This window comes from Monodon monoceros, unplaced genomic scaffold (genome assembly GCF_005190385.1).
Source record: "Monodon monoceros isolate NGI ecotype Baffin Bay Population unplaced genomic scaffold, NGI_Narwhal_1 Super_Scaffold_11, whole genome shotgun sequence".
Lineage (NCBI taxonomy): Eukaryota > Metazoa > Chordata > Mammalia > Artiodactyla > Monodontidae > Monodon > Monodon monoceros.
In genome coordinates this window covers 67,005,540-67,017,247 of record NW_021703767.1, presented here as the reverse complement: position 1 = coordinate 67,017,247, position 11,708 = coordinate 67,005,540, and the positions used below count along the sequence as shown (strand labels likewise).

Sequence of the window (11,708 nt, the reverse complement as noted above, 5' to 3'; positions counted from 1 at the left end):
TCTGAATTAGAAAAATAATTTTGATACAGTAAAACCTCATTAATTTGTATTCCACTAATCAGGAGTTTGTGGGATGAAGTTACCCTTACATTAAGAAAGGGTTTATAAAAACAATATTGAAAGACGAAAAGAACCTATTCTTTTCAAGCATTTCAGAAGCACCTTACTTCCAATTGACGTGCCAATTATAAACTTTTGATCTATTCATTAAAGCCAGTTTTAAGCACTTCTGTGAAATGCTATTTTGTCCTTTCTGGTATTTTTTCTGTATGCTTTAAAATATTCTGTAATTGTTATCTTTCAGTGATTCATGTAAGCTTTCCCCAAAATAGCATTTTATTGCATATGAACCACACATGTAATTTTGGGTATAATAATTTGTTACTGTGTACTAACGATGTTTAATTTTATATAATTTGTTACTGTGTACTAACAATGTTTAATTTTATACAAGACATATTACATATTCACACTTAATGTGTCTCCAAATGATGTAGAACAGTGGCTCTCAACTGGGGGTAATTTTGTCAATAGCTGGAGACATTTTTGATTGTCATTTTGGGGCGGATGGGAGTGGGGGTCGCTACTGGCATCTAGTGGAGAGAGGCCAGGGGTGCTGCTAGACATCTGCAGTGCAAAGGACAGTGCCACATAACAAAGAATTTCCTATTAACAGTGCCATTGTTGAGAAACCCTGATATAGAACAAGTTAAGTCACATCCTATTGGGGCTTTAGAGATAGTCATTGAATTTAATGCCACTTTGGGCTTTATTTCATTGCTTCTAAAATAAACCAATATTTTACTCTTAGTTTTTTTTTAAGTATAGAAATGATAAAGTATTTGTTCAGAAAATCAGAAAACTGGGTCCTTGAAACTGATGGTACAAATAGTGCAGTGCAATTTGCCTACCAGTGTTTTCCAAATCCTGGTCTCAAGTTTCTTCAGTATTTTTACTATATAATTTTATGTATCATGTTTGTATTTCAAAGTCAGGTTCTGTTACCCTAAGGCTGTTCACAGGAGTCTGGAGAGATTCCTAGAGAGGCTTTTTTGAGAAATCAGGAGAATTCAAGGACTCTGAGAAGTGCTATCCTGGTATACATTTTCTGACTCTTTCCCCCATCTCTTTTCAAAGATTACTCTTCTCAAAGATTAATTTGTTCTTCTCAAAATTACTGAGAACATTTGAAAGAAGTGCCACTTTAAACAAATTCACTAAAAATTTAAAAACTAAAAAAACAAGCAGAAATACTATTTTTGGCTACTCAAATAGCCTGGACTTCAGGAAAATACTGAATTCTTAAGAAACACAATGTGAGTCTGATAAGACCTTGATTAATCAAAATTCAATGAGCCGAACCCATTAATTTTCTTTAAAAAGATTCTTTTTGAAAGAACAACATACATATTATAGGATGGGTCCCAGAATCTGCATATGTTCATTTCCTAAGACTTTTGACTTCCAGAATCATATTAAATGATGGTAGCAGACATCTTTATTTTGTTTGCCTCTACCAGCTCTCTGTTGAGTTATAATAGATAATCTTTTATCATGTTAAGGATATTCTTTATTCCTTTTTTTTTTTTAGATGTTGGGGGTAGGAGTTTATTAATTAATTTATTTATTTTTGCTGTGTTAGGTCTTCGTTTCTGTGCGAGGGCTTTCTCTAGTTGTGACAAGCGGGGGCCACTCCTCATCGCGGTACGCGGGCCTCTCACTATTGCGGCCTCTTTTGTTGCGGAGCACAGGCTCCAGACGCGCAGGCTCAGCAGTTGTGGCTCACAGGCCTAGTTGCTCCATGGCATGTGGGATCTTCCCAGACCAGGGCTCGAACCCGTGTCCCCTGCATTAGCAGGCAGATTCTCAACCACTGCGCCACCAGGGAAGCCTCTTCATTCCATTTTTAAAAGAGCTTTTAATAAGGAATAGGTATTTGGTATCTGTTGACATAATCCTGTGGCTTATGTTATTTAGCCTGTTGAGTGACAAAATTTCTGTTGTCCATAATGGTGACTAAAGCCAAGATAGCAAAAACACCACCACTTTATAACAATTTTCAATAGTAAGTATTGAACCAAAAAGTAATTTCTAATGAAAGCCCTTGTTAATCAGAAATGTCAGAATCCCTTTCCTAAAACATTAACTGAGGTTTTACTGAATCAGACTAAAGAGAATGACCAGTTTGGTCTGTGAGTGTCAGGCTGCAAGAGCACCTTTGAATTGAAGACCCCACTGGGATTGAACAGTAATATACTGTGTAATTGGCAGACAAGGATACAAATGGAGCATTAAAAATATATCACTTTAGAACCTGAAACCAGAGTGAGTGAAATCAGTTCTCAAAGCTAACTACATTGTTCCTGTAAGTCTAGTTTCCCCAAACCTATTGTCAACTCCCCTGCAGAGTATAAGCCAGGCTGAAAAAATGCTTCGAGGTGACCCAACCCTGCACGGTTTGTGACTAAAAATAGCAACTTGAAAAAAAAAAAAATAGCAACTTGTTCTGAAGGTGATAGAAATGGATATAATTGTGTTAGGAATAATTTACTGTACTGGCAATATTTGATTATGACCAAGAACTGTGAATAATGTAAAATATTATGGAGAGAGAAGAATGTTAATCAGACTCTTGCCATAAGAATTCAATAATGTCCTAGTATAATGAAAGTTATAGATGAAAAGAAAAGTCTGGTTTTGTTTGTTTTTTCAGTTGGGTATTGCAAATGTACTTGAAATGCACTGATATCTTCTAACACAGATTTTTTTAAATTGTCAGGTGTGGTCCAATTTATAAAAATAGTTTACCATAAATCTTTTTTTCTTCTGTCACAACATGCTTTTTTTTTTCTTTTCCTCTTAAGATGTTAATTTATCATGCAAAAATTTTTTTCATTAAGTGCATTAATGGTTTTTGTTTGTACAGGATTTTTTCAAATCAGGACTCCCCGTAGTTCCTAAATGTAAATCCTTAGCAAACGACATGCCAAGATGATAGCTCCATTCCACGTGGGAAGAGGCAAATTCAGCCATATCTTGGGGTTTTAACCAGGGTTCCAGCCTTTGGGTTGTACAGTGTCTCTGATAAGTCTCCCTTATGATAACTTCAGATGGACTGTAATGGAACATTTTGTGGAAGAAACTGTCTTCTAGCAGTTGAATAGTGATGCCGGGAATAAATTTGGCTTCCCTGAATAATGGTTTCTCAAAGCAGTCATAGCTTCTTTAGAAGTTTAGAATTGGTACCATTTCTTATCCTTATATTTCAGCATTAACTGCAAAGAAAAAATAGTCACCATAAGATTGTTAAAAAATTATTTAAAAGTGCTAATCAAAGCAAGCTCATATTGAGCTAATCATGCATATCAAAATCTCAAAACTTACAAGACTTCCTTTATTTTTTGAAATAAAGTGCATATAGAAAGACTTTTTAAAAAACCAATCAAGCTCTAAAGATTTGCCTGATAGGAAATGATTTTTAATGATTGAGACAAAAAGGGGTGTGTGGATCCCAGCCTCTACTGCCCCCTCACACCTTGTTGGGGGAGATCATGTAACCAACCTAAGTACCCTTTTAGCAGCTGATGCACAATATAGACCCAGTGTACCAGAACCAGTGGATAATTTTCTTTTAAGTCATCCTCTAAGGTAAAGAAGTATCAATATAGTATTAAAAAAACATTTTTTTCTCCCCAATATGAGGGGAGTTATAATACTTATAATGAGATCCCAGTTACCTTGGCTCTCACACAGAATTACTTTCAGTGACATCTCTGTTTAGGCCTTCTTTTGCAGGACCTAAGTGTTTAAAGTTATTACTGTATGAAGATGCCTTTATTTACTTAGGCAGTTTACCTCATGTGCATGTTTGGAAAATGCTTCTGCACTGGTCATCATGCCTGCAGTTTTTTCTTCCAGCTCTCCTAGCCTCTGTCCTCTCTCATCAAGTGCGATCCGTGCACGAGTCAGCTCTCCCATCACCCCTCCGGCAGCACCTTTCATCCCTTCTATACCACCTGGTCCAGGAATGTGCTGTGCGAGGCTGCGTGATGCTTTTCCTGCTGAAGCTTCCCCAACTGGGAGTTCAAGCCATAGCAATTTAAAACATTCTGTCAGTAATTCAAGTAATTATAGTCAAGTTTATCACCAAAGTACTTACATTGAATTCTACTGTCATAATTCTCATGAAGAGACATATTTGTTCCTATCATAGATCTGTATTTGCAGATGTTAGCATTTACCAAAGAAAAATGCCCACGAAAAAGACTGAGAGAGATATTGGTACCATATGCCTTATTGTGTGTGTGTGTGGGGGGGTGTTCCATACAATACGGCATAATTGCATTTCTTTTTTTTTTTTTTTTTTTTGCGGTACACGGGCCTCCCACTGCCGTGGCCTCTCCCCTTGCGGAGCACAGGCTCCGGACGCACAGGCCCAGCGGCCATGGCTCACGGGCCCAGCCACTCCGTGGCATGTGGGATCCCCCCGGACCGGGGCACGAACCTGTGTCTCCTGCACCGGCAGGCGGACTCTCAACCACTGCGCCACCAGGGAAGCCCAATTGCATTTCTTGACATTGCTGAATTGGGATGCTCACAATTTTATTGTGACCTCATATTTAACCCATATTAGTGTCTGCTCCAATCTCAGGCCTGATCATTTATTTAAATTTCTGCCCAAGTTGGCATTCCAACCTTCTGTATTCATCTTGCTGTCAGTCTTTGTAGGCCTCAGTTGTCGTTTTTTCAAAAATCTTTGTGTGTGTGTATGTAAATACTAGAGAATGGGGTGTATGCATGATGGGCATTAATAAACATTTGTAGGAACTTTATTACTTTATAAAAGACTAAAAATTTCCCCATCATTTACAAAGCGCATTTTCACTTAATTTTAATGAAGTAACTTTTAAATATTGAAAAACAGCTATCTTAGTAAAAATTTAGTGAGAATTCCCAAGGATATAACATTAGGAATGGAATCCAGATCAATTTTTAAAAAATAAGAGGCTTATTGAGATAAAATTCACATATCATAAAATTCACCATCACCCCTTTTTTTTTTTAATTTTTGGCCATGCTGCACAGCTTGCGGGATCTTGGTTTCCAGAACAGCGATCGAACTCCTGGCCCTGGCAGTGAAAGCTCCAAATCCTAACCACTGGACTGCCAGGGGATTCCCAAAACTCACCCTTTTTAAGTGTACAATTCAGTGGTATTTAGCATATTCACAGATTTGTGCAACTATCACCACTGTCTAATTTTAGAACATTTTCATCACCCCAAAAAGAAAACTCTGTACCTATTAGCAGTCCCTTTCTAGTCCCTCCTTGCCTCAGTCCCTGGCAACTATTAATTTACTTTCTGTCTCTATGGATTTGTCTATTCAGAACATTTTGTATAAAAGGAATCATACAATATGTGGCCATTTTTGTCTTCCTTCTTTAATTTAGCAGGATGTTTTCAAGGTTCATCCATGTTGTAGTATGTATCAAACGTCATTCCCTTTTATGGCTGAATACTATTCCATTGTATGGAGGTACCTAGATCTTTTGCATAGTTAAAAATTCAAGAAAAAAGGAGTTTGATCTGTAAGACCAAATGGTGGGTGAGATATTCTGGAAAATGTATTCTTAATTTATCTCTGAAAATGTTCCCTAGTATCTTTCTACTGCATTTTGATTATTGTTCATCAGTTTCGCAGGTAGATTTTTTTAAAGTAATTTATTCTGTACCATTGGTAAACCTTGAATTCTGAATAAATAATCTGTTTCCTAGAAGTAAAGGCAGGCAGATTCAAAAACATTTTTTCAGATTTTAGTAATCAAATGTCTTCACCCTGCCTTGCAGGTATGATCTACCTGCAAATGACACATTTATTAGCTTACTCATTTTTTGTATGAATTGCATGTACTATGAATTGCATGTACTATTAGAATTGCATCTAATATAAAGTGACCAATTTTATTCATGTTTGGTAAACAAATAGTTTTCATGGTATAGAAGCAAAACGCTAGTCTAGAAATAGGTCTTCTGTTACTCACAGAGCTCTTCTCGGTCAAATGTTTGTCCACTTCCACCAAACAGTCCTTTGAGAAAGCCTCTGTTTTGAGCTTCTGGTGTCTCTATGGGAGTAAACAAATCTCCTAGCATGTCCTATATCAGATCAAAAGAAAACAGCATTAGACTAAGAGTAAAGTAACAGATCAAAAGATAACATGGTGGCAGGTTAGAGCATGTCATGAAAAGGCAGTCTGTTTTCCATATATTTTCCTGGTGATTTTTGCTTTGCTCCCAGTTCTCTCTGGCCTTTCTTTCTCCATCTTCCTTCCTTTCCCTTCCCTTCTCCAAGAACTGACATCCTAAAATTTTCACTTTTCTGCCCTCTTCGTTTCTTCCTTCTACAATTAGAAAGCATGGGAAGCTAATATTCACCCTAGGATTAATTTACACTTGATCAGTGACTGCCAATCTAGACTTCTGATTCTTTTTCAATTACCATAGCATTTTTCCTGTCCTAGTTCCCTTTCTGGAACCAAGCATGGACTGCCCTATGAAATGGGAAGCCTTTGGTGGTGTGTAGAGAAAGGCTGGATTTATTTTTATATCATGTACAAAATAATGAAGTAGCTCAAGATAATTTAAATGAGTCAAAGTAGGTAGCTACTGCATGGTGAGGTAAAATTGTTCTTAATATTTGATGTAATTTAGAATGACTGGGGAGATATCTTGTTAGAAACACAGATGCACTGGCTTTATTCCACATGCGCTAAATCAAAATTTGCATAGATGTGTTCTGGTTATCTGTATTTTTAACTTGCTCTAACTTTTCCTAACTTTTAACTTGCCCTAAAAAGTTTTAACTTGCTTTGGTCTTTCTAAAGCAGACCAAAATTTGAGAACCTTTGGTTTGGAGGAAGGAACTTCCACCCAAAGTCAGACCGTTGACCTAATATCAGTTTGTCTGTGAACTTGCAGCATGACCGTCATCATCATCCCCTTTCACCTCTACTCCCCAGACCTGTGCTCTTCCTCCTAATCCCTTCTCTTTGGAAATGGCTGCACCATCTACTTAGTTCCCCAACCCAGAAATACAGGAATAAGTATTAATTCCTTCCTTTCCTTCACTCCTACATCTAATAACCTTCCAATCTGACTGGTTACACTTTATAGCCATTGAATCTGCTAACTTTTCTCTCTCCTCACTGTTGGCTGCCTTATTTCAAACCACTATTATTTTTGGCCTTAATTATTTTAAAAAGCCTCCAAATTTTTCTCCCTACTTTTAGTCTTAATTCCACAAAACTAATTGCCATACTGCAACCAGAATATTAGCTTTAATAAACAAATTTGTTAAACCTTTTCAATGACTTGCTATTGCCCTGGGGATAAATGCCAGATTCCTTAAGGAGCTTACAAGGTGTTCCAAGCTCTGTTCTTGACTAACTCTCCAGCATCAACGCTTCACTCTCTCCACTTCCCAACTCAGCACTTTGTTGGAAGTTGCCTGAACCCTGGGGCTGTCGCATGCCTCTGCTCTGTCAAGAATATTATTACCTTTTCCATCTCCAGCCATCCATTCCTATGGATAACTCCTATTCATCCTTCACAACCTTTTTCTAACTACCCCTTCCCTTTTGTTCCATCAACCCAGGTGCCCCTCTCACATGTCTCCCCAGCACCGCCACAGCCATATAACAGCATTTTCCAGAGTATTGTGGTTGTCTGTTTACTTATCTCTCCCTCCACCCTAACAGGTAGGGACTTGTATCTTGTTTATGATTGTGTTCCTAGAGCCCAGCCAAGTACCAGGCATATAAAAAACTCTAAGTATTTGTTGAATAACATTTATTATTATTTATTTTTAAAGCTTATTATGTTCCAGGCACTGTGCTCAGTGCTTTATATGAATTCTTTCTTAATTCTCACAGCAGTGCTTCAAGGTAGTAGATTAAGTAAAATGGCCAAAGTTATATAAGTGAGCAAAATGCAACTTAAATAGTTCAGAGCTTATACTCTGAACCTCTATATTGTAATGAATGGGTTTTAGTTTTCTTATTTCTAAAATAAGGAGGAGAAACCAATTAAATCCCTAAGATGCCTTTTAACATTTTGTGACCACATTTACTTATCCAAGGTTAGATAGGCTTTTATATTTGTTTCTAGGTTCTGCTTACCGCTATGATCAAAGACAAATGCCCAATTCTAACCTACAGGATATGTATTTATTTTGTATGGCTCTTAATCACAATTAAGATTTCTTTAAAAAAATTTCATTAACTCCCTGAATTGTATGCAGAATTTTTGTGTGTACATACATATTCCCCACCCTGGAGGAAGATTTTCATAATCTTTCAGAGGATTCTCCATAGGCAAAAAAACCAATAAAACACACAAAACAACCATTGATATGTATGATCACATTCTTCGCACATCCCGTTTTTTCTTTTTTTTCTGTGTATATCTGGAACCACACTAGAACTTGGTAGCATCACAATGATGAACATATATTCAAAACATGTTCTAGGGCAGGCATATTTATTGTCTGGCTCAATAATATTTTAGCTTTTAGACATCTTTCTAACTTTTTCTCTTTTTACAACTGTGTCCAATGTTTATTCATAAATATGCCTGACCTACCTGTAGATTATCACACATCTCTTGGCTGTATGTTAACCGCTGAATTTCAGTAGGAGAGACAAGGTATAATGCCTGTCCTTCATTGGTAAAACAAAACGTCCGTGCTATCCTCATGTCTGTCAGTGGCAAATAATTAACATCCAACATTGGGCGAAGACTAGGTAGGCTGAATGGAAAAAAACAAATCCACATTTCATTTTCAAGTTGTTAGAAGCTTTTAATTTCTTTGTATAAAATGTGCAGATCCTTACATAAAACAATACTTTTTATACCACTACTTTACGGTTGTTTCTTTATCCTCTTGAATTTTCAATGGTAGTAAACTAGACTTTCACATAAAATCATATTCACATAAAATTAATGGGCACAGTTCTTCTATCTTAATCCACACAGATACTTAGCAAATGTCCTTGAAGGATGGATTAAACGCAGTGGCCAGCAATTTCAAAATGCTTTTTGGAGCATTTCACAGGTTCCTACAGTACAGTTATAATCTTTGATTATGGCAGAAACACCACAGCTAGAAAGTGGCTGCCTGCATACTTGGTCTATTGTCTCTTTTTAAGGCAGAACTCCTGGGTCTGAGGAGGTTATACACTGATGAAGTGGGTCTTGTTCACTGTGCCTGGGAATGGAGTGGCTTTGCTCCCCATTCCTTTACTTCCTCTATACACAGAAAATGAAAATCACCTATGACTTAGGGCACCTGCACTGAAGAGATGATTAATAAACAAACATGGCTGGGGGCTGTAACAGAATTAGTTACAAATAATAGATCAAAATTTGCACATCCAAGCTAATACCACATCTCAAGTGTCTTACTGATTGGCTCTATGCTTATCCTAATGTTGTAGTCAAATGATTCTGCTTACATATTTATAAAAATGTACTTTTGGATACTGTCACTGGAGCCAGATTTACAAACTACTAAAGAAAACCAATCTCAATGCTTTTAAAGCACATCTCTAATGCCAAAAAGAGAAAAATAAACTTGTAGTTAAATCTCAAGCTTTGAAATCATTCTACTAATTGTAGTGTGCACAATGATTTTAAATTAACCCAGATCATAAAACCAGCACCTTGAAAAAAAGTACTTATTTCTCTTATCAAAGTAGTTTGTAATTACAACTTAAGCCCTAGAATCTTACCATATAAAATGGGACCTGAAATCTGTGCTATAGGAATAAGTTTTTCATGAGGTCCTAGCGCTGTGCTGTCCAATATGGTAGCCACTAGCCACATGTGGCTATTGAGCAGTTGATATATGGCTTGTCTGATTCGAGATATTCTGTAAGTGTAAATTATATACTGAATTTCAAAGATTTAGTATGAAAAAAGTATATTAAAAATACATGTGATGGCGTTTGAAGTAACAAAGATCCTTAGGATATGAGTCCAAAACAAACCCAGTTAAACAGACTTCCATTCATTCAGAATAATGGGCTGTGGTGGGGAAGAGGTTCCTATGGGCTTTCCTGGTAAGTTGTGTTGTCTATGTAGCATAATAAAAGTAAGCCAACAAAATACAACAGGTGTAATCACTTTTGGTAGGAAAAGGAAAGAGTTAAGTCAATTGCTAAGGTCTAGGAAACAAGTACTCTTAAAGATGAAAAAAAAAAGTTTTTTTCTGTGCAAGGACATTTTTATAAGGAAATAATGTCAGGTAACTAAAGATGGTTCCCACTAAAAATGGCTCTCTCAGCCCAATTTGAGAACTTTATACATAGATAAGCCTCTTGCATCTCTCTCTACTCTTTTCTAGGTCTGGGTACATTGGCACATGAGCAATCATACCTACCTAGCAACTATCTGAAAACTAGGACTTGAGGAGATTGGGCTCAGTGTAGTTAAGTTCTGCATTGGAAGTACGGAGTTCTAACCACTGGACTGCCAGGAAAGTCCCGTAGTTAAGTTCTGACAGGGTCTGGAAAGATCTGGGAATATGCTTAGCAAGGTCAGGAGCCTGCCAATTTGTAGACTCCAGTTACTCAAGCCACATGTTTCCTAGCCACACCTTACACATTACTAAAATCATGTCAAAATCACTTTTCAAATATTTTTGAGATCCTCATGAACACATAAAGAGTTTCCACTAGGACATAATATTAAAGTAGTCATTATCATGTAAAACAGCTTTTACAAAGGGCAGAGACAGATCATTTTATCTTTCCTATTGCTGTGACTCCTGTTGCTTTTTAAACTCTTGCTTTTCATTTCTCAAGAAATTCCCCTCCTCATAAATGTAGATGTAGCATGTATTCATTTAAGTAGAAATTAATTTTCAGATGTACCATTTAAGAAAAGAAGACATACTAAAATTTTGCAAAAACAGGGTAAGTAGTCACTATCAAGCTAAAAGCTCAATTGTGAAATAACATTTTTGAGTGACTAAACGTGAGCTCAGGGGAGTGTATACACACATTTTTTTTTTCCCTCCTAAACTAAGGCATGTCTAGGAGTTAAGTCGTTATTTTCAAACAGGACTGGAATGGCCTTCAGAAATCTTTAAAAAGAGCTTGAGAAAGAAAAACCAGATGAAGAGAGAAAGAGTAAGAAATATGTAAGAGAATGAGCAGGCCATAAATGATTTTATGTTTTCAAAACTTTCTCCTTCATTAACTACTTCTTGGCTTACAAATCTACTCATCTCTCCCCTATTAAGTAAAATATAACAATAAAAACACTCTCAAACACCCAGGTTTGCTCTCGAACTACTTTCCTGTCTCTCATCTCTCTTTTTACCAAAATTTCCCCAAAGAATACTGTCTCAGGGGTTGGCAAACTTTTTTTTAAAGAGCCAGATAGTAAATATTTTAGGCCTCCAGTGCAACTACTCGACTCTGCCCTACTGTGCACAAGCCCCTCTGGGCAGTATGTAAGCAAATGGGTGTGGTTGTGTTCCCTGAACCTTTGTTTATGGCCATTGAAAATTTGAATTTCATATACTTTTCACGTATCATGAAATATTCTCTGATTTCTTTCAACAATTTGAAAATGTAAAAACCATTCTTAGCTTGCAAGCTTTACAGTATCAGATTGGGGGGAGGGCAGGGTAGATACGGCCTGGGGCT

The 11,708-nt window shown here is 36.8% G+C and overlaps 1 protein-coding gene across 2 annotated transcripts in view; it reads right to left on the bottom strand.

Moving 5' to 3' along the window:
- Positions 1-2,837: 2,837 nt before the first annotated feature.
- Positions 2,838-11,708, bottom strand: part of STXBP5L (syntaxin binding protein 5 like) — a 383,427-nt gene continuing 374,556 nt past the window's right edge. Inside the window, exons 24-27 of one of the 2 annotated variants that reach the window (XM_029214585.1) lie at positions 8,638-8,803; positions 6,042-6,153; positions 3,856-4,076; positions 2,838-3,275 (exon numbers count right to left, since the gene is read on the bottom strand). In XM_029214585.1, the coding sequence (XP_029070418.1) occupies positions 3,234-3,275; positions 3,856-4,076; positions 6,042-6,153; positions 8,638-8,803 (541 nt within the window). In that variant the 3' untranslated portion in view covers positions 2,838-3,233. The remainder of the gene's footprint in view (positions 3,276-3,855; positions 4,077-6,041; positions 6,154-8,637; positions 8,804-11,708) is intronic. The other variant, XM_029214586.1, reaches the window with a different exon arrangement.